The 20,754-nt window shown below is 38.3% G+C and overlaps 4 protein-coding genes across 8 annotated transcripts; 2 read left to right on the forward strand and 2 right to left on the reverse strand.

Moving 5' to 3' along the window:
* Positions 1–2,834: 2,834 nt before the first annotated feature.
* LOC140011125 (uncharacterized) lies at positions 2,835–5,338 on the forward strand. The gene is made up of 2 exons (XM_072059393.1): positions 2,835–3,314; positions 4,555–5,338. The coding sequence occupies exons 1-2, from the start codon at positions 2,934–2,936 to the stop codon at positions 5,149–5,151; spliced, it is 978 nt and encodes a 325-aa protein (XP_071915494.1). The 5' UTR covers positions 2,835–2,933; the 3' UTR covers positions 5,152–5,338.
* Positions 5,339–5,898: 560 nt separating this feature from the next.
* On the reverse strand, positions 5,899–8,125 carry LOC113698974 (uncharacterized). Of its 3 annotated transcripts, XM_027218972.2 has the most exons (7): positions 7,886–8,123; positions 7,542–7,691; positions 7,134–7,207; positions 6,906–6,985; positions 6,549–6,700; positions 6,404–6,450; positions 5,899–6,136 (listed from the first exon to the last, which is right to left on the reverse strand). In XM_027218972.2, the coding sequence occupies exons 1-7, from the start codon at positions 8,010–8,012 to the stop codon at positions 6,119–6,121; spliced, it is 648 nt and encodes a 215-aa protein (XP_027074773.1). In that variant the 5' UTR covers positions 8,013–8,123; the 3' UTR covers positions 5,899–6,118. The 3 variants fall into 3 exon arrangements, with proteins under 3 accessions (XP_027074773.1, XP_071915495.1, XP_027074772.1); XM_072059394.1 differs by lacking the exon at positions 6,404–6,450 and having other exon boundaries at positions 7,542–7,685; positions 7,886–8,125; XM_027218971.2 differs by lacking the exon at positions 6,404–6,450 and having other exon boundaries at positions 7,886–8,117.
* An 82-nt stretch (positions 8,126–8,207) lies between these two features.
* On the forward strand, positions 8,208–11,224 carry LOC140011124 (pentatricopeptide repeat-containing protein At3g29290-like). Of its 2 annotated transcripts, none has more exons than XM_072059392.1 (3): positions 8,208–8,431; positions 8,625–10,336; positions 10,920–11,224. In XM_072059392.1, the coding sequence occupies exons 1-3, from the start codon at positions 8,272–8,274 to the stop codon at positions 11,091–11,093; spliced, it is 2,046 nt and encodes a 681-aa protein (XP_071915493.1). In that variant the 5' UTR covers positions 8,208–8,271; the 3' UTR covers positions 11,094–11,224. The 2 variants fall into 2 exon arrangements, with proteins under 2 accessions (XP_071915493.1, XP_071915492.1); XM_072059391.1 differs by having other exon boundaries at positions 8,213–8,431; positions 10,917–11,224.
* Positions 11,225–11,844: 620 nt separating this feature from the next.
* LOC113698970 (alpha-1,4 glucan phosphorylase L isozyme, chloroplastic/amyloplastic) lies at positions 11,845–20,292 on the reverse strand. Of its 2 annotated transcripts, none has more exons than XM_027218967.2 (16): positions 19,873–20,292; positions 19,176–19,405; positions 18,822–18,923; positions 18,411–18,587; positions 17,911–18,186; positions 17,159–17,430; positions 16,345–16,462; positions 15,784–16,257; positions 15,478–15,630; positions 14,466–14,594; positions 13,891–14,127; positions 13,624–13,700; positions 12,838–13,024; positions 12,460–12,660; positions 12,215–12,341; positions 11,845–12,124 (listed from the first exon to the last, which is right to left on the reverse strand). In XM_027218967.2, the coding sequence occupies exons 1-15, from the start codon at positions 20,105–20,107 to the stop codon at positions 12,225–12,227; spliced, it is 2,985 nt and encodes a 994-aa protein (XP_027074768.1). In that variant the 5' UTR covers positions 20,108–20,292; the 3' UTR covers positions 11,845–12,124; positions 12,215–12,224. The 2 variants fall into 2 exon arrangements, with proteins under 2 accessions (XP_027074768.1, XP_027074767.1); XM_027218966.2 differs by having other exon boundaries at positions 19,176–19,414.
* Between the last annotated feature and the right edge of the window lie 462 nt (positions 20,293–20,754).

Raw genomic sequence — 20,754 nt, forward strand, 5'->3', positions numbered from 1 at the left:
ATATATTTCATATTTAATTAAACTCTTTTCTATAAAACATAAGATCATGATCTTTACAAATGAATCTTATAGATAAACTATAATCTCTCATATTTGTAATACAATTTGTTCAATAAAATTGCTTATTTATTTTTAAAAATATTATTTTATAGTATGTGTATAAAAATTTAAAAAGTAAAAAATATATACATGCGAGGCGGGTTGGATCAGATACCCACCGATTTTTAATCATGTGACCCTAATCCGCTTCGCATTTTAGCGGGTACCCAACCCTTTATTGATCCGATCAAATAATACAGATCAGATATCCTAATTTTCGCATCGAGTACATCGAATTTTCGAGTTTGCGGATAATTTTGCATGCCCCTGGAGGGCATGACTTCGACTGTTGGGAGAGAGTTTACGAAAGTAACAAATATACTTTGCCCTCAAAGTACTTTTACTTGGCGGTGACATTTTGCTTTGGGTAAGTTACCAGTTGTGCAATTTTGTAAAGCATTTATTTTGTATATTAAGAGAATACCTTGTGAAGTGATCCACCATGGGGAAAAAAACAAAAAACAAAAGAAAAAAAGTGATCCACCGGGGAAGAAGAAGAGCACACGTCTCTCTCCCTATACTCCTGAAGAAGAAGAGCACACCGCGTAAAAGCAGACATTGGTGAAATAGTCAGGCAGTTGGGCTTCTCATGTTTCTTTTCCTTTAGGCTTTTAGCAAGTCTTTATGCAGTTTAGTTATTTTATTGGATGCGACTAGCAGCTAAGTAAAATAATTTCTTCGGTGTTTAATGATGAAGGCTCCCGCCGCGACCGTCATGGCGCAATGTGCCTGCTGAATTTGACCATTTGACATCCCTATCGGTCCACAAGTCCAAGGGCATTACGCATTAGCCCACCCCCCAATCTGTGCAATCGCGTCAATGGGTGTTTAATATTTTCCGTTTTGCCAGAGGCCAACAGAATTCTAAAACAATCTCTGTGGCTCAAATTCTTTGTTGCCCCGCATCTGTATGTTGTTTGGTTTGCAAGTTTTCGAGGAAAAAAATTTTATATTTTTCGTGAATATATTTTTTAATCACATTTTTACATCACGTACATTAAATTAGTATATATTTTTTTACGAAAGCTTCAAAAAGTAGCAATCAAAACGAGGCCTTAGAGGAGATGTGCAATCGATAAATGTCTTCTTTTAATTTGTATTTATTTTTAGGAATCTCATCCACCACCCATTTTAAAATAATTACACATTAAATTCAATTTTTGGCGTATATAAAGGAATAAATTTGAATTTCTTATCAATATGATCACAATAAAATGTCGTTATTTCCTCTCAAACCACATGCAAAGAGAAAAAAAATTATAGAGTTTCAAGTGAATTATAAATAGGTAATTAGATATATTCATAGCAATCTAAAAATTAGGTATATTCATAACAGTCTAAACTACTATAAAAACGAGAATGGGTAGAATTGGATTGCCAATTGAGCTGGTCAATTGTTTTGACTGGGCTATGTATTTATTTTGACTGGATTTGGTTATTTGGTAATTTACAACAATTGCTGTGGTTTTTCCCAACTGGAACTGCAATTCACTTGAATTCAGCAGTGCACTTTGGGCGGTGCAATTACTTCGAGCGGGGCATTTATTTTGACTGGTGTTGGTTATTTGGTAATTTGGATGAATTCCACTGGCTTTTGAGTGATGGATCGGTTATTTTGTAGTATGGATTAAATTAAGTGGGTCTTTCGTAATTTGGCTTGCTGTCATGGTGCCGGCTAGTGGTGTTCACACTTCAAAAAAAAAAAAAATTTTGAAATATCGATAAAATGGAATTCGGAAAAATCGATTAAGATCCAATTCTAATATTTGATAAAATAGTTTAAAAACGGATATTGAAATTCAATTTCCAAATTTTCGAGTACCAAATGAATTATTGAATTTCATATTTTAATTAAATATTTTATATATTTTAGGCCTACTAATATATCATATTACATATTAATATATTACTTTTTTTTTTTGTCAGCAACGATACATTTGTATAACCTACTCTATCCTAATCTAGGGGGAGGGGGAGCCTAAGAAGGCTGTGGTTAATATATTACTCGATACTGTTATAAGTTATATTTTATGATCACGCCTCTCTTCCTCTCTCTCATATCAGGCATTTTCTTAATGTCGCTCACCTGCATGCCTACCTCTCTAAATGTTTAGTCAAAAGTCTACTCATTAATCTTAGATCATCCCTTGTTATGAATGCCTATCATCAAAATATTGGCTATGATAAGAATATATTTTTTGGTTATTTGGCAATGGCAATTCTTCTTTATTTGGCACAAATGAGTTGATCCATTTGTTAAATGAATATAAATCGATTGTTCCAATTATGACCGTTTGGAACTGCTTGAGTCACCCATTCTTGCGCCTTTAGTAACAAGCGAGCTCAAGTCTTGGGCACTTGGCGTGGGTGTCGTATTATTACTTACATTTTTTTTTTTTGTAACTCGGAACGTGCTTTGACTCAAGTTTTTTGGATCCGAGTCAGCACACCAAATTAGAGGGCAACGCTGTGACTCTATGCAACGTTTACACGGACTAGTCATAAGGTATTTCAGGAAATAGTTTCGATTCCGAGACCTTTGCGTCCCAAAAGATCGCTGTTATTACTGGACCAACCCCGTGGGACACTATTACTGACATTGCCCATGAATGGCTTGGGTTGTCGTCTACGGCCATACTATTACATTCAAACTGGGCTCATTGTTGGACCTCACACCTTGGGCTTACGACTCATACACCCACACGTTTTATTGAAGCAAAATCCATATTCACGAACTTCTTGTTTTGTCTTAAAAAAGGGGAAAAATCCTCCTCTGTTTCCCCCGGACTGAATCTGAACCCTGATGAATGTAAATCCCCAAGCAGCGGAGTCTCATGGACAATAGCAGGATGGGGGATGAAATGCAGCAAAACCCACCATTATTAAACCCGCCTACAATCTCCTCCTCAACTGTACAGATAGATTCGTATCCTGGACAAATTTATTACCTCCAATCCCAAAACCCTATGCCTAACTCTGATCCTAATTGCTTTACAAGTAGTAGTTTGAATGCGCTAATAGTTCAACCACCTGGGGTTGATCCCAGCACGCCTGTGACTGTGAAGCCGATTGGCAGCCACGTTCCTTCTGGTTATGAAGCGCCCCAACTGAGCTTGGCCTACACTTACTCCCAGGCCGTGGCCTCTGCCTCTGCTCCCTATTATCAAGATCCAAACGCTGCTATTACGCCGTATTGTTTGAATACTTATGCCGAGGTAAACTTTTTGCCACTTTACTCCCTTGCTCTTCCCCCCACCCTCCTCTCCCCCCCCCCTCCCCCCGGGGTGAGGTTGGGGAGGGTGGGTGAAGTCGTCATGGATATGATTAATCTACTATTATGATTTTGCTTAAGTTCTTTAATTAGCATTTTGTTTCGCATACTTTAATTCATTTAGTTTTGATCAATTTCAGAAAAGCACGAGAAGCTAGTTGGTTTTCATTAATCTTGTCTTCTGCCTTTGCGTTATGTGTAGCTTGGTGTATGATTTGGGGCCCGGTTAAAAGCAAGAGATTGAACTTTTACCCAGAGTTAGTTATGAGTTAGTGCAAGAAGGGGCAGTTAATGAATCCGGAAAGTTGCTTGTTAAACCAAAAAGTAAACCTGCTCTTCCTTCTGTGTACTGGCTCGGATTTGTGCAATTAATAATCGGTTGTCGCGAAATGAGAAACTGAAGATGTGCTGCCTGGATGGTCTGATGTATGGTTCACTGCTGCTCGTACTTGAATAGGAAACAAAATATTCTCCTTTAAAATGGAACTTCCCCATTTTGCAGGGACCGTTTGCAAAATGTTTCACACACCAAAATTCATTTGGGCCTATCAGGAGTTACACCCCAAAATGACACTGGTTGTTTGCTATTATATTTGAACGTTCTGAAAGGAATGTTCCGAATGGAGCTAGTGAGATTGAGTGATATTGCCGTTTAAGCACAAAGATAAAGAATCAAAAGAGGACAGAAGTACGTGGAAAACGTCTAGGACTTTCAGTTTTTTTTTTTTCCTCAAGTGTTCTTGGCTTTGAAAATGGTAAGATTGGAGATCTCTCTATTGGGTTTGATTTTTGACTAATAGCTTCTTGATGCCGGTCAATTGTTCAACTCTCTGTTTGATTAGGTAACTTGAAGGTTTCACCCATTAAGGATTTCTTGGTAGTCAAGCCTCATAAATTGTGTCAGGTGATATATATTGGGATGTAAAAGGAAGTGGACTTCACAGCTAATTTAATAGTCTGCTAGACATGGGCACTGGCATTATGGCATACATGCAAATTCGAAGATAATTTACTTCACATATTAATTATATTTTGTTTGAGCATATCTTAACTTTTTAAAGTCGCCATCTTGATATTATGGATCATCTATGAGAGAGAGAGAGTATATTTTTTGCTCTGTGTGTATCTTCATTGGGATTTGTATTTGCACTCTATATGTAAATCATTTCCTACTATTTCTGCAGGGTATAACAATGCCTTCAACTGCTGCACAGAAACTGGTGACCGCCAATTCAGGTTCCATTTTATGGACCAACTCGACTACTGGTTCACACAAAACTAGTGCTTGGAAAAAGGTCCCCAAGAAAATAAAGGTTGTACAATCTGCCTGGTGTGAGATTTGTAGAGTTGACTGTAATAGCAAAAACGTTCTTGACCAGCATAAGCTGGGAAAGAAACACAAGAAGAATCTGGAGAAATTAATAGTGGCAAATACAAGCATGGTGGCACCTGCTACTATTTCAGCTTGTGTTCCTCCTGCTGCGTCAACAGTTTCTGATAACCCAGTGATCGGACCGCAGGAAAACCCTGATAAGGCAAAATCTGCGGTTAGCCAAAATGGGCGTAAGAAAGCAGCGGATGCCGAGGATTTGGAGACAAAGAGGAAAAAAATTGTGGAAGGAGGGGCAGCAGTAGATGCTGTCCGAACATGTGCCATATGCAATGTGGTTTGCAATAGTGAGACAGTTTTTAGATATCATCTTGCTGGTCAAAAGCATGCTGCCATGACGAAGAAGCATGCTCAGCATGCTTTTGCAACAGGAGTGGCTGCTGCCACCTAAATATGGCGATAAATAATTTTGAAGAATCAAATGTATATTACCTTTTTTTGGTCATCCATTTTCTTTTTGTTTATTAGTTTATTCATACCTGCTTCCCTCGAGGGGAGATTTTGTAAACGGGTTTTATGAACTTGTATAGAAAATGTCTCTTGACTGAATATAAGTTAACAAAAATTTTGTTCGTGTAGCTGGTTTTGTTTGGAAGACAGTTTCTCTACTTGTTTTATGTGTATGCTTGAAGACGAGGAGCGAATGTTGTGGCCTATAGGGTTCTGAACTTAGGCTTGGACTGCGTTAGATGTAATTCCTGCTTAGATCTGGATCATAACATGAAAATTCAACTCATATTTAATGCACTTATTTTGCTTTAAGAAGGGAAAAGAGTAAAGGAGTAGCTGTAAATCTTCAAAATTAGTCTGCTGAGCCACCAAGTATTCCAACAATTTCATTCTGGTTCTCTGTTCTAATTGAGAAATCAACTCTTTACATCTACGTTCAAACTCATTTTTTGTCAACAACTGTTGCTATTTTATCCGGTAATCACAAAATTTAACCTAGAATTGTATTTCTGGTGAGGTTATAATGGTGATGGACTAATTGTTCTGCATGTAGCACCTGGTGGATCTTCATCCAGTTAGACCTAGAGAACAAAAACTCCTATCACATTACGTTTTTTCTGAGCCTTTGTGAACCCTTTACCCTTAGGTGCCAAGCACAGTAGACAGCATCTGTCACAAAGATGCCATATGAAAAAGGTTAAACACACATTCGCATTCAAGCTATCGTCTGAACTATACAATTAAACTGATTTCAAGATTCCCAAAAGAGAGTATGCAACCAAACAGGGCAACAATCACGAGTAAACGAAGTACAAAATGGAATTTGAGGCAATTGGCAGTGGTCACTTTCATCTCTTAAAGAACCTGCTGCTCCTTAGCTTCCGCATCAAAGTCCAAACCAACGATTTTCATCCGGCCGATGTTAACTACATAGTCAAATAACCCATCAGGATTATTATAAGAGAGAAACTGAAAACATGCACAACAGCCATTGACTTCATATTGACTAGAAAGCAGTGACAGAAATGAAAGGACGTGCAGAGATGGTTGTAAAATAGGCCCCTCCCCAACATGGAACGCCAATTGGTGGTAATACTCATATATTTCCTCATCTGAATGGATATTTAAGGATTTTTATCATCCTATAGTGTTAGCGATGTCACTATGCCAATTCATGAATATGAAATACTGACGAGAATCATTTCCAATGCTTTGGGGGTCGTAGACGGGTGCCCGATAGCTGATGGCACAAGGATCAGAGTGTCATTTAAGTAATAAAGCCATAGCATCTTAAAATGGTAAAGACGAATTGATGTGAATAGATATCTAATTGCTTACCAACGGCATCCATCCCAGCTAATTTCGGCATGAACTTCTTGATGTGGTCCTCTGCTGCTTCATCAGCTTTCAAAGTCTCACACTCGAAAGAAATAATAATCTTGTGCTTCCCCTCCTTTGGTTCAAGCATACCCACAACGTCCTTTTCCCACCTATCAACAAATGGGATGCCTTCAGATATAAAGGGAATTTCCAGCTTACCGGCAGAGATACACATAAATAACATCCAAGACAGAGACATATCAACAATCTAAAGAAACATAGAAGTTGAGGCACTTGATACAATAGATGGATTCAGTATTCCAAGAAAATACATCAAGCTGCCAAAAGAAAATATCCATTCACGAACTAGCCTACCCATGAGCATGATCAACATTACACATTCTGGCAGCATCATGCCCTCTGCATTCCACCACCACGTCCTTCTCCCTTCCACTCTGTCAAAATTCCGTGTACAAGGACAAGACAAAAGATTAATGAAGTTCACCATCATCATATGCAAGAAACCACCAAACGCTTTTAAAAATAAGAGAAAAGAACAAGAAGAAGAAGTAGAAAACTAAAAGTGCAGCAGAAAACTCTCACATTGAAGTCTGTAACGGTGAGCCTGATCAAGCGGTAGTCCTCTCCCCTGCTGCATTCTCTTTCACAGGCTAACTCTATTTACCATCGAGGGTTAAATATAGTCAAACGAAATAAGATGATGTCAGTGTTCTTCGCCTAAATGGCACAATCCACAGCGTTAGTTACTACCTCTGAGCTCAAAGAAGAAACTTGGTTGGGGTTTTGAAAGCATTTTCCCAAATCTCTATACAAATAATAAAGGAAAGGTAAATCGTTTACGCAACATGTCAGTAAATATTAGGAACCAAATGGTAATCTGTTTATGAATAAGCAGATTGCAGAACGCAACTAGCTCACATGAAGCAGCTAAGAAGAAAGTGAAAGTGATAAGAAGGGGGTGGGTTCATAGACGGTGAAAATGATAGGTACCAGTGCCACGGAGGCCAAGGCAGAGAGAGTTGGGAAGCTGAATGAAGTGGCCTGAGATGGACCCACTTGGCAACAGCGCTATTGACGCTACTCCTTCCATAACCTTCCCTCCCCTACTTCCTTCACTTTCTTCTCCTTCCATTTCTGCATCTGCCCATGAAAGAAAACCACTAGTGAAACAATCAAATGTTGTACTACTACACTAGTAATTACGGGGACCAAAAAACCAAACTTTTTTTTTCATATATATATATATTTCAGGGTTAATTAAATTGAAAATTGTGAACTACAACTAATTTCTTCAAAACGAAAGGAAAAAAAAAGTTGAAGAAGAAAAAACATACCCATGAATTGCCGCAGGTCCTTCAATTTCTCTTTGCAGTTTGATGACTGAGATGTGACACACACACTCTCTGTCGTCTCTGCTGCGCTAATTTTGATCAATTGTTGGTAGCACCAGATGCTCTTCATTCTTGAAAGATTATACAAAAGCCGCTCCGAGCCATCATCTTACGACGTCGTTCTTCTCGTCGACAGTACTTTCCAAAGGACTTCCAGAGCTAAACGGCGTCGTCGAAACTCGAACCCCAAGTCGACTTCTTTTTGGAGGATTCGACTTCACGTGTAATTTTGAAAAAAAATAATAAAAATAAAAATAAAGGACCGAAGTCACTAAAATGCGCCGTTTTAAAATGAACGGAGTCACCAGACGACGTCGTGGAATTAGAATATGATTCCTGAAGTGGCAAATTCGACTTTCAGCTGCGATTTCATGAAAGAAAAACGAAGTCACCAACGTCGTTGCTTTCTACTGAGACTGAAATCTGAAAGAAAAGGTCGAAGACTTTTTGGCATTTTCACAGAACAAAAGTTCTTAAAGAATGATAGTGGTTAGTAAGCCAATTATTGTGTGTGAATGGGTATTTTTTGTATGTTTTCTTTTTTACTATTTATCCGTTAATTTGCTTTTCTTTAGTCAGTGCTAACTACTTTGCTCAGAAGCACCCACATACTGTTTGATCAATCTCCTTGCTGTTTGGTCTCGATTCTGGGTTTTGATGCCCAACTTCTCATTACTTGCAGGTCCTTTACATCTGATTGAGTTAAGAAAAATTGGCATAATTTTGTATTCTGTACTTTCCGGAAACAGTATGGTTGGGGTATTGAGGCATCCACCTGCAATTGGGATTTCTTCAAATGGTTTTACTCAGCAGCCTTGTTTGTCAGTTTGGAAAGCGGGTCAATCCAGGTATCAGTATTGCCCCACCCCTTGTTCCAAATTTGGACGAAACAAAAGCTCAGTCAACAATATTAAGGGCCTTGATATGGTGAATGTGTCCGACAGCTGGTATACGTGCTTCAGAGCTGCAACACCCAGCATACGGAGGTTGAGTGTACTAATCTCTGAACATGTAACTTGCAAGGTTGGTAGTTTTGAGCATGACTTGGTCCGTGATGAACAAAAGGCCTTTTCCATTGCTAAAGAAAGCAAACAGTTGAATGAGAGTTCTCTTGAACAGAATGTTCCTTCTCAGGAGAGTTTGTTGGGTCGCGAGGATTTGCTTCTTCAGGAGGCTGGAGGTTGTGCAGAAAGTTCAGGAGTTTCTGAAGGGACTGTGAATCCGCTTCATGGTAGGTTTCTTTACTTGGAGGAAAGGAATGAAGAGATGCTATCAAGAAGGCTCTTGAAGCTTTGCAGACTAAACAAAGTTAGAAGTGCCTTTCAGTTGTACAAGTCCATGGAATTTTTGGGTCTTCGGCCTAATTCTCATGCATGCAATTCTATGGTATCCTGTCTCTTGAGGAATGACATGATTGATGATGCCTTGAGAATTTTTTATTCCATGAAGGCCAGGGGAGAGACTACTGGGCATACTTGCAGCTTGATTCTGAAAGCTGTTGCTGATGCTAGGGGCTGTGATACCGCATTAAGCATGTTTGAGGAATTAGAAAGAAACAAAAATGTGAATAAATCTTTTGATGCAATTGTTTATAACACAATGCTATCAGTCTTTAGCAAAGCAAATGATTGGGTACAGACTGAGAATATTTGGAGAAGAATGCAACACAATGGTCATTCGGGAACTACAGTCACCTACCGCGTGCTAGTTTGCACATTTGTGCGTTGTGGCCTGAATGAACTAGCAATAGATGCCTATCATGAGATGCTTTGGAATGGATTGACACCTGGTGAGGATGCAATGCATGCTATTATTGGAGCATGTGTGAAGGAGGGGAAGTGGGATTTGGCACTAACTGTGTTCCAGAATATGCTTAAATGTGGACTGAAACCAAATTTAATTGCATGTAATGCATTACTCAACTCCCTTGGGAAAGCTGGTAAATTGAACCTTGCTTTCAAGGTTTATGATGCCATGAAATCTTTGGGTCATGCACCTGATGCATATACATGCAATGCGCTGCTTGGTGCCTTGAACAAAGTAAACCAACATGCTGATGCAATTCAGCTCTTTGAAAATATTAGAAGGGAGCAAATTTCTGTTCTCAGTTTACAAGTGTATCATACTGTTCTGATGTCTTATCAGAAGTTAGGGTTGTGGGAGAGAGCTTTGCAGCTGCTATGGCAGATGGAAGCTTCAGAAATGCATCTTACTAGTGCACCATATAACCTTGTTATTGGTGCTTGTGAGGTTGCAAAGCAGCCAAAGGTTGCGTTGCAGATTTATGACCACATGGTTCATCAGAAATGCTCTCCGGACATATTCACTCTATTATCACTGATCAGAAGTTGCATTTGGGGTTCTCTTTGGGATAAAGTCGAGGACATACTAAATGTAAGTTTCAATTTTATGCCAGCCCTATATTTTTCCATTTCCTTTCTTCCTTTAGTTTTTCTGACAAGTGATCATCAAAATAAATTGTTACTGATAAAGTAAGAGATATAAAATAGAAGGTCTGGCTCCATGTATACGAAAGGGATGTTGAATTATCTGAGTTTTTTTGTGCTTCCTTTTCTCGTCAAGTCTTAATCGTCTCTCTCTTTCTCTTTCAATATTTATACCAAATTCATAATCTGCTAGAGCTTGATCTTCTATTTAGAAAACTTTTTTCTTATGAATCTGCAATTGTGAAGAAACATATGTTTTATCAACTAAGATGTTTATTTTTTATGCTTTACTCAAATCATTTGCCGTACCATGTTACCCCATGTGTCCAAAGAATTCTTCAAAGCTATCAAATTTGAACAAGTCATTCAGCATAAACACTAGGCAGCTTAGGAAGAAAATGTGGATGACGTCAATACATAAATTAACATTACATGGAAGCTTGACGTTCATTTATCACAAAACCATGTAAGGTTTGTCTTGTTACATCAAAAAGGGGAGAAATGTGACTGTAATGTTTGTCATGCAGCAGAACCCACCAAGTGGATATTTGTACAATGCTTCTGTTCAAGGGTTGTTTTTAAGAGGAAATATTGATTTTGGAATGAGACTGTACGCGAAAATGAAAGAGTTGAATCTCAATGTTGATGGAAAAACACGTGCTATGGTGCTGCAAAACCTTTCAAAAGATCCAAGAAGGGTATAGGTGGTCTTCGTCTACTGTGAAGCATAAATTTCCAAGGTTTACCAACAGATGTTTGAAACCAGAATATTGAGAGGATAATTTTTGTCCTGTGGAGATATAGTGTCGTATGCGTTAATCAGCAACCTGCAAAATGTGATCAGTTGACCAGTGAATATACATGTTAGTAGCTTCCTCTTTGCAGAAGTTATTTCTTTGTTAAATTCTCTTCTAAAATATAACTCTTTCTTGCTTTTGCTCGTGTCTTTCAGGTTCAAGAGCAGCATCAGACAGATTACTCGATCAAAAGAGACTAGTCATGAGTTTTGATTTTCTTTTTATTAATTTCAATGCTCACTGTGTATTTTCCCCTTCTTGGGGGATGCAGCCAATGGCCTACTCTGTCTTGGTGTGCCCTCACTCTCTGTTATTTTTACCTTCCTTCAATTCATGATTTTAGAAAGCCGATGGAGAATTTTAACAGCGCTTCGTTCAGTTCTGATATTTCTTGCATCAGGATTTGCTGCCTTTGTTGGTAGTTGAAGTTTAAGCAAGTTCGCATATTGCACATATATTTTGATCCCCAGTAAGAGAGTATTCACATCTTACGATTTATTCTTGTATTTAAAGCCGAAAAACAAAATTGTAAAGCTTTGTGAGCCACTTACTGGTAAGCATATTGCAGCAAGCTGTGTAACCATTTTTGTTTTTCTGGTTCTAGAACCTCGCATGTCCAAATACAATTGCTGTTGTTTTTCGGCCGCCCACCATTCAGTACTCGTCAAGATGTTGTTGTTTGATGTTATTCAGTACTTTATTCAATACATATTTACATCACCGTAGCAGAATATTTACAGGTAAAAGCGATAATTGTACCAACTGCAGGCCATAAAAAGAAAGGAATTAAAACTTTCACTGAAGTTACCTCATGGAGGTCCAGCAGGAAAAGAGGATTAGGGAAACATGAAAATGCAAGGGTGTGGTAGATGATCCTATTTTATTACAAAGTAGCATCACATTTCTTCAACTTGTGCATATATAGTACCCCCAGTTTCCTGCAAAGTGAAGGAAATTTCACTTTAGCGTGCACTTGGGTTTTGCTTGTAGGCCTCAATGGTAAAACAATTTGCTAGACCGAATCATACCATGTTTTCTTTACGGTATCTCAAGATGTTGAACGTTCCATATGTCCCTCGCATACTCGTGTATTGTTCGGTCACTGCTGAACTTGTAAGAGCCTGCTGTATTCAAGATAGACATTCTTGTCCACCTCTGCGAAGCACCAATTACACACGTTAGGCATACCATATATTGAAACTGAACGAATTATAGCAGAAGTAAGGACACCAAAGTTCTAATGCAGAAAATAATAATTGCTCTAATCAATCACCTTTTGATCTCGATATGCTTCATCAACCTTCTCTTGACATTCAATGTAACTTGGGAAATCCTTCCCCACAAGGAAATAGTCAGCACGACCAAAGCCTTCATTGCCTTCCAAAGATCCTAGTAGCTCATCATAGTTGTAAGACCCAAAAGCACCGCTTCTTACAAATTCCTTGACTTCTACAAAACGTTTATCTGGTACAAACTGCAATAAGAAGCAAACAAGATTCATTGTGTGGAAAGCATCCATATCATCAAAGGGGAGGACTACTAAAGAAGTAGCTCTGATTAGACATGTAACACATTCATCCTGTGCGACGTATATGCATAAGATCGAAAACAGATAGGGAAAGATACACAGAGGTAGGTAGAGAGCAACTACCTTGCCTTCGGCTCTTTCTTTTCTAAGGGCTGCTACCTCATGAGCTTCAGCCCCAAAGAGGAAAAAGTTATCCTCTCCAACCTCCTCTCTTATTTCAACATTAGCTCCATCCAGTGTTCCAATTAATACGCAACCATTCATTGCAAACTTCATGTTGCTAGTTCCACTGGCTTCCATTCCAGCAGTACTGGGAAGAGAGAGAGAGAGAGATATTTTGTGCACATGCGTCAGATAACCTCAATTGGATCTAAGAATTATCCATAAATATTGCATCTGCACATTATTAAGGAACTCTCGAAAAGTTAGGCAATTGCAGCACGCAGAGAAAGTAGGCGCAGCTGATTCCAGTGAAGCAATCAGAAGCCTCCAATTTTTATGAGCATTTGAAGGTCAAAACAAAGGAATCCTCTCTCCTACAAGCCTTCAAAACAGAGGAATCCTCTCTCCTAGATGGGACTTCTTGCTTCAAGGCTTTTTGGTTTCAATAGAGCATACAAGTTCTGCTGGCATTTGAGACTATGATTAATAAAATTAGAAAACTAGTACATCCCAGCACACCTAACCCTGAAAATATTTAATAGCTTTGAATGGGCTGGAAACATATTCAGCCATGTTCCATGCCATGCAACCTGTGGGTTCAACAGGTGCAGATCATGGATCATCAAAGTGAATTTATCTTGATACAAGTTCACCAAGAAAAAGCATTCCCCAGTTGCTGTTGCTTTTGCAGAAAACAACAAGAAGTGATGGAGAAAAAAATTAATTATTTCAAGTCCGAATTGGTACCTGATATGTTGTGAAAGCTCGCTTGCCGGGATCAGCAATTCAGCAACACTAACATTGTAATCTGGAATAAATACGACCTAAAACCAACATTGAACAAAAATAACATCTGAAAGATTAATTGGAAGAATTTGCACAAAGCATTTAAAGATCACAAGTATAGAGCACTTTCTCAACTGACAAAGATGAACTAAAAACAACATTTCAGCACAAATAGTCAACAGTTGATGACAAAATCATATTTGCAAACATTCAAAAGCAAATCCATACCTTCAATAAATCACCAATTTCTGGGTCATGATTGATTGTAGCCCCAACATCGGTGATAAATTTCACAATCCTCTTGGCTTGGACGTATGTGGCAAATGCTTTCCCTCCAAATATACAAACTCGAGGAACATAATTTGCTTGTCTTTCCACTGCAGTCATTTCTTTCATCTTCTTATAACGATAAACAATCCCCAATATATTCAACAGTTGTCGCTTGTATTCGTGAATACGCTTTACCTGAAAATTTTTCAAATAAGTTGAAGCTGTACTGCTTGGGAGAGAGAATAATGAATATATTAAGAGATGCCAAAGATTAACATTTATATGCAAAATGAACCAACAGGCAAGCTCAAAACCAGGATTCCAGGAAATTCCATTGCCCCCACAATAATTTGATATGTGGAAGTTCTTGTACCAAAATACATGTGCACACATGTAAAAAAGAACAGGAGTAGCCATCCCTTTATGATGCTTATAATGTGAATCACTGGAAAGCCCATTTAAAAGAACCAACTCCAATTCAGCACTGCAGCACATTCATAACAGATCCCAAACTTCAGAAGAGAGTAAGTTACCTGAATATCAAACATTGCATCAGCATTAACAGAATACCCTGTTTTTTCTTTGATGAAAGAAGCAACCTTAGTCTTGTTGCTTCTTTTTGCTCTTCTCCATTCAATTTGAAGGTCTTCAATATCTACAAACTGTGGATAATTACCATTGCTCCGGTCAGAATGTTTGCAAAATGAGATGCAATACTTGCAAACAATGTGACTTCCAGGATGCAACTATATTTCATGGATTCTAAAGATGAGAAACAAACTCTTTCATATCACAAGGCTTCCGTGATGTTCTATGGACTGAAGAACTAAATACCTATGATAAAGCCAGTAAGTTAATTGTCAACATGTTTTCCGAAAAAAATGAAATAGTTTAGATAACCAACCAAATCAGTTTTCTCAATGCAGCAACTTAATCATCAACTCATATAATACCATTAGATTAGTTTGTTCCCATTGATCAAACAAATTGATTTTTCTATCCAAATCCATGGCACCAGCAACAAAGTACAATGACTTCTACAGGCCCAAGCTCCTTTAATAGATTTTGTCTGAAAATAAAGTGCCAGAATTTTTCTTTCTTCTGACTCAAATGTTTGTTTGATTGGTACCTTTCCACACTTTTATCTAACCTGAAAATTCTTGCTTCTTTTTTCTTTTCTAGGTTAATTGGGCTTTAAATCATTGACCTGTGCTGATGAACCATATTAAGATACTGACGAGGTTGAGAAAGACAAAATAGAAAAAAACAAATATCCTTTCTCACTCTGTAGGAGCAACATTGATGTTTAGATTTCTATCGATTTTTATGTAAAAATTTTCATTGTGAAACCAAAGCTATGTATCATAAAGATCAAGTTCTTCCTCTTACTAGTATTCTTGTCTCTCCTTCCCAATGTATGCATGTGTGTGTGCATTCGTATCTTCATTCAACCAAAAGATGAATAACTTCAAGGCGAAAGAATGTGAAGGATATCTCCACATGTGAAATACACAAATTAAATACGAAAGGGCACAAATTACAAACCTTACGCAATTCTGCCAATTTCTCAGTTTTCAAGACCCAGTCTTCAGTACCAATCCATTTGGTTATAATATCACTGAGATTTGGGTTGCAAAATCGGATCCATCTTCTTGGAGTCACACCATTTGTTTTGTTTTGAAATTTCTCGGGCCAGAGCTGAAAAGTTCAAGGTAAAATGCTACTTACATATCAAAACCTTTCATTTAATGGAAAACACAAAGGAAAAATTACATCAAATCTACAGAATGCGTCAAAACGATAGCTATCATGCAATTACATTGTAAAATAAACTGTGAACATCATATTTACCTCATAAAAGTCATTGAATACCTCCTCCTTCACTATTTCACTATGAATCTCAGCAACTCCATTAACAGCATGACCGCCCACAACACAAAGGTTAGCCATTCGGACCATTTTGGGAGGCGGAGGAGGCGGAGGAGATGGTTCAGTGATAGCATCTTTCTTCTTCTCAATATCTTCCTCTTCTTCATGCTCATTATCTTCATCCACAAGTGCAGCCTCATCATGAATTGGAAGGCTTTCACTAGAATCATCAGCTTCAAGGCTTTCACTAGAATCATCAGCTTCAAGGCTTTCACTAGAATCATCAACTTCAAAGCTTTCACTAGAATCATCAGCTTTGTTTTCTTGAAGTTTAACAAGTAAATCAGTCACAGAGGCTGGCAAATCAATATTTTCAAGAATTCTCATCGTGTTCAATTTTTTCACCAAGATTTCAGGATTTGATGTGCCATATTTTGATAAAATGTCATCAACCAGCTGTAATTGCAGGAAATTGGAGGTGTTAGTCAGGAGAAAGATTTCCAGGCAAAAATGTGTTTTTGCTTCACTCGTATCTCCTTTTACCTGTTCATCAATCATCTCTATAATCTCGACATGCCGAGGAAGCAGTTTCTGCATTAGTTCATAACTCCATTTCTCTAGTGCCTCAGGCAAAACAGTGTGGTTTGTGTATGCCACAGTTCTGCCATGTTTAACCCAGCATGTGAATCATCACATTTCAAAAGAAGGTTACCAGACTAAGATTAAGTTCAAAGAAACAAGCATTTAATGAAGTATAGTGTTTCTGCATTGATACTTAAATGTTTGGTAAGGTTAAGTAGGCAAATCAAACACAAGGTTCTAATAATCAAAATCAAATTGCCAAAGTTACAACTTGTTAATCACCAAACTTGAGCACAGAGATAGACACACTACGAAGGTTAACATGTGTGTAAGAGAAGGACATAAGCAAAAGTGACATATGATTACTTATGGCTTATTTGTTGAGATTAAAAATACTTGCTGGGCCAACAAAAAAATCTTTCGCATCAGAGTAGAGAAAAGACATGTTCATTTAGAATACAGAAGCTCACAGAAGATCAATGGAACATGAAGTTTACAGGAAACAAATGAAGGTAATTACATATGCATGATAGTATATGGTTCTGCATAAATAATCATCCAAGTTCACATATAAATTTCATCCCATAGCACACAAATATGACAAAACTCACTAATTCACAATCATCTTGTAATATCTAAGCGTTTCTGCATGATATCCAGCTTTGGTACATACTAATGAATTCAAGCAGAATTCATTTAGCACAAGTTATTCACCACAAAGCACCCCATAGAAAAGAAAATCATGTTTGTGTTTGACAGTGCAAGTGTCAAGTACCTCTGGGTAATATTCCAAGCTTCCTTCCAACTCATACCCTTCAAGTCTATCAATATCCTCATCAGCTCCGGTATACAGAGTGTTGGGTGGGTGTCATTCATCTGCACTGCAACTTTTTCAGGAAATTCATCCCATTTCACTTGCCCCTGTGATCTCCTCTCAAATTGTGCAACTATATCTTGAAGAGAAGCTGAGCATAAGGTATATTGTTGTTTTAAGCGAAGGATCTTCCCCTCTGCTGATTCATCCCCTGGGTAGAGAATATAACAGATCTGATGCCAGAGAAAAAGTTAATGAGTACAACACTGGTTTAACTATGGATCATGCTTGTGCATTTAATCGAGTTTTTCACGAGAATGAAAGAAGGAAATCTTTTGACCAGATAAAGACAGGAAAACTCACATGTATTATGGTTCTCCATCCAAGACAAAACAAAAAAGAGAAAAGAATATACTTTGGCAATCAGAATTTCAGTGAACTCAATTTAAAATCGTCTTTTTCCTTTTTCCAGTTAGTTTCAAAGGCCAAATCACAACGTTAAAGAATCTCTATTCTGCAAGAGATGAGTTCAAAATCATCCCACACTGCATTCAATGGTGGTTGATATACAGCCAGCTTCATGTACCCAGTGTGCTCCATGTCAAATACGAGGTCGTAATTAATATTTGTGCACAAGCAGATGCACATAGTTTTCAAGTATCCAGAAAATGATACAGAATTTGACAACTTAAAGGTGGAAGCAGAGATATCACCTTTTCGGCATTTGATTGGGCTTCACATGCTGCAGTGTGCTCTCCAGAATTGAATGCATGTAAATCTAGGAGTTCTGATGCCACCTTCGTAGACCATAATCGTAAATTTATTGTGGTTTTGGTCTTATATCCTGGAATTGGCACATCATATGCTACTGCTTGTATGTCTTCTCCACCAATCCAGTGCCGCTTTCCATCTGAAGCGGTGACAACTTTACCATAAAATTTCACAGGGTATAAGACATCATTTCTCACGATTTCCCAAGGATTTCCCATCTACAGTAAGAAATTGAAATTAACAAGATGACTAATAAGAAATATATTGGGGGTGGTTGGGGAAAAAATTGCCAGAGACACAGAGGATGCTACCGCCCTTTTAAGCATTCAAAATCAACTGTGATAGTTGTATTTTTCTAATAAAACACCTCAAAATAGCATAAGCTCAACCAACGTGTGCATTAAGAACATGTGAGAAATAGAAAACAATTGAGAAAGCGTACTTCAAGCCAATCTTCAGCAACCTCCTCCTGACCATCTTTTGTTATGCGCTGTTTAAACAAGCCATACTTGTATCTAAGTCCATAACCCCAAGCTGGATAATCCAGTGTTGCCAAGGAATCTAGAAAACATGAAGCTAGGCGGCCCAAGCCCCCATTTCCAAGAGCTGCATCAGGTTCCTATTATCAGTCAAAGAATTAGTAAAATCTCATTCAAAGCATCATTCCGTTGTAAGTAAATCTCAATTATGAAGCATCCAACACCAAAGAAGTCACACTGACAAAGAATCAGCTACTTATTTATCAAAGGCAACCATATCATAGTCAAAAAAGGTGGAAAGAATTCTGAGGGATGAGTACTGCACAGATATTACAGCAACATTGGACCAAAACCAATAGACAAGGCACTCTAACCTGTGAAGCCACATTTTCTAGATCGTGACCAAGCTTCTTCAATGCTTCTCCATATGCACCAGTGAGTTCCAAATTGCCAACTGCGTTAAGAAGTGCTCTACCCTACAGAAAGGGAAATAGCAACACATACAGAACAAATATAAGTCCACAAATATGTTTCTGAAAAGTTGCAAAAACGCCCATAATTTAGGATACAAGCACTATGCATTCATGAATCAAATAAAAGCTGATCGCCAGAGCAGATAGCTTTTCAGAGCATATGTTGCTTTCTGTCAGGATTAGAGCCAAAACAGACTTGAACTTTTAGATGTACATTTTGTTAAGGAAAAGCCATTTGCAAGACTGCTGACAGACCTGTAGAAATTCCATAGAAAGATAGTATGCCTGCTTTACGTTTTTCTTTTCATAATAATCATATGTTGCATTCCAATTTATGATGAGCGCGTCACGAACACTTTGTGCTGTGGCAAAGAAAGCCTTAGGGAGCTCAAATTTCTCAGGAGAAAATGCCGGTGTGAACTCGGCATGGTACTTGATACTTGAGGCAATTGATGCCGCATCAGGCGTAAAGGAAACTAGATCACCTGAAGCTCCTAAGGTCATCAAGCCAATACAAGCATTTAGTACACCAGGATATGATATAGCATGAGATTGATTGTAAACTGCACTGGTGAATGAGCACGCGTGACTAAATATCATTTTAAAAAAAATTCACAAATAGTACGAATAAAAATAAAACTACGTCGTCGCAGGGAAGGAAATTAAGAAGTCGGAATTTAAACAGCATTATGAAAAAAAATGGCCAATTTTTTTTAATTCCTGAAATCCACTGTACTCCGAACAGTTCATAACACTGACCAGATATTAATCTATTTTTCTTTTTTCTTTTTTCTTTTTTCTTTTTTCTTTCTTTTCCACAGTTTCAGAACTCTGGAATTTAGCAAACTAAAACGACGAACAACATATAATTCCAAAGGCATCGAGAATGACAAAAAAATATCTGAAATGCAGGCACTTGAACTCAGAAATTAAAATTGAGCAAGGACAGGACCTTCGTCAAGGCGAGTGGAGGTATCCTGCAGTGCTTGCTCGGGGACGCTGGAGGCGCTCTTGATGTAAAGAGATCGCTTGGCTCTCCGGGAATCCGAACTTGTCGTGAAAAGCAGTTTCGAACTCGTGTGTAACGAACTGAAACCGATTAATCTCGAAGTCGTTGAATAGCAGCAACGAGTCAATGTTTCTGCTCTCATAGCCGTTGGAGTCGCGGAGTATGACGAAGCCGCCATTTTTTCCGACGCCGATCACAGAATTGATCAGAAGAAAATATCGGGAGGATGCAATACACAGTTACTACTACTAGTACTCACTAGGTTGATTTGGAGACCAGCGGAAAGAGAGAGTGGTGAGGAAGCGAGAGTGAGCGATGGAATTTGAGCTGGGAGAGGTATGTGAGTATCTTGTCTTCATGTGATCAGTCACGTTCCAGAACACCAAATCCCGATATTTGATGGGATCGCGTATGGGCCTCCACAGATAATTTTCTGCCACCTGGACTTTTTTTAAAAAAATTTTATGCTCAGTATAGATCATCGAACGTTTGATTACCTCCACTGAAGTTGTACCAAATTGCCAATCAGACACTCAGGTTTGACCAAACTATGAAAGGTCCCCCAAAATCAAAACTGCATTACAAAACCGTCCTTGATGTTAGTCAACTAACGTTGACTACCTTACTTTGCGGGATGTCAGCGCAAAATTAGAACGAGAGTCCGCCAAAACCCCCAGTCCTAGTCAGGACTCAGGGGTCTGGTGAACTGAAAAAAGTTGCAGAATTGAGGATTGGTGACATGACAGTGACGGCTGAGACAAAGACACCATAGCTAGAAAATGAAAAGTTGATAGTAACCACCAAGTGGAGCAACAGTTCAAGAAT

The sequence above is a fragment of the Coffea arabica genome, chromosome 7e (genome assembly GCF_036785885.1).
Source record: "Coffea arabica cultivar ET-39 chromosome 7e, Coffea Arabica ET-39 HiFi, whole genome shotgun sequence".
Lineage (NCBI taxonomy): Eukaryota > Viridiplantae > Streptophyta > Magnoliopsida > Gentianales > Rubiaceae > Coffea > Coffea arabica.

Excerpts from the sequence above, each read along its gene's own strand:
- LOC113698970 (XM_027218966.2), bottom strand. The coding sequence starts at position 20,107 with ATGGCGGCTTCGTCATACTCCGCGACTCCAACGGCTATGAGAGCAGAA. Across the intron at positions 18,924-19,175 it reads TTTCTATGGAATTTCTACAG|GGTAGAGCACTTCTTAACGC; the intron begins GTCTGTCAGCAG and ends CCCTTTCTGTAG. Across the intron at positions 13,701-13,890 it reads AAATTGGTGATTTATTGAAG|GTCGTATTTATTCCAGATTA; the intron begins GTATGGATTTGC and ends TGTTGGTTTTAG.
- LOC140011124 (XM_072059391.1), top strand. The coding sequence starts at position 8,272 with ATGATTCCTGAAGTGGCAAATTCGACTTTCAGCTGCGATTTCATGAAA. Across the intron at positions 8,432-8,624 it reads GTTCTTAAAGAATGATAGTG|GTCCTTTACATCTGATTGAG; the intron begins GTTAGTAAGCCA and ends CATTACTTGCAG. Across the intron at positions 10,337-10,916 it reads AAGTCGAGGACATACTAAAT|CAGAACCCACCAAGTGGATA; the intron begins GTAAGTTTCAAT and ends TTTGTCATGCAG.
- LOC113698974 (XM_027218971.2), bottom strand. The coding sequence starts at position 8,012 with ATGAAGAGCATCTGGTGCTACCAACAATTGATCAAAATTAGCGCAGCA. Across the intron at positions 7,692-7,885 it reads GGACCTGCGGCAATTCATGG|ATGCAGAAATGGAAGGAGAA; the intron begins GTATGTTTTTTC and ends TTTCATGGGCAG. Across the intron at positions 6,986-7,133 it reads TCACCGTTACAGACTTCAAT|AGTGGAAGGGAGAAGGACGT; the intron begins GTGAGAGTTTTC and ends GAATTTTGACAG.
- LOC140011125 (XM_072059393.1), top strand. The coding sequence starts at position 2,934 with ATGGACAATAGCAGGATGGGGGATGAAATGCAGCAAAACCCACCATTA. Across the intron at positions 3,315-4,554 it reads GTTTGAATACTTATGCCGAG|GGTATAACAATGCCTTCAAC; the intron begins GTAAACTTTTTG and ends CTATTTCTGCAG.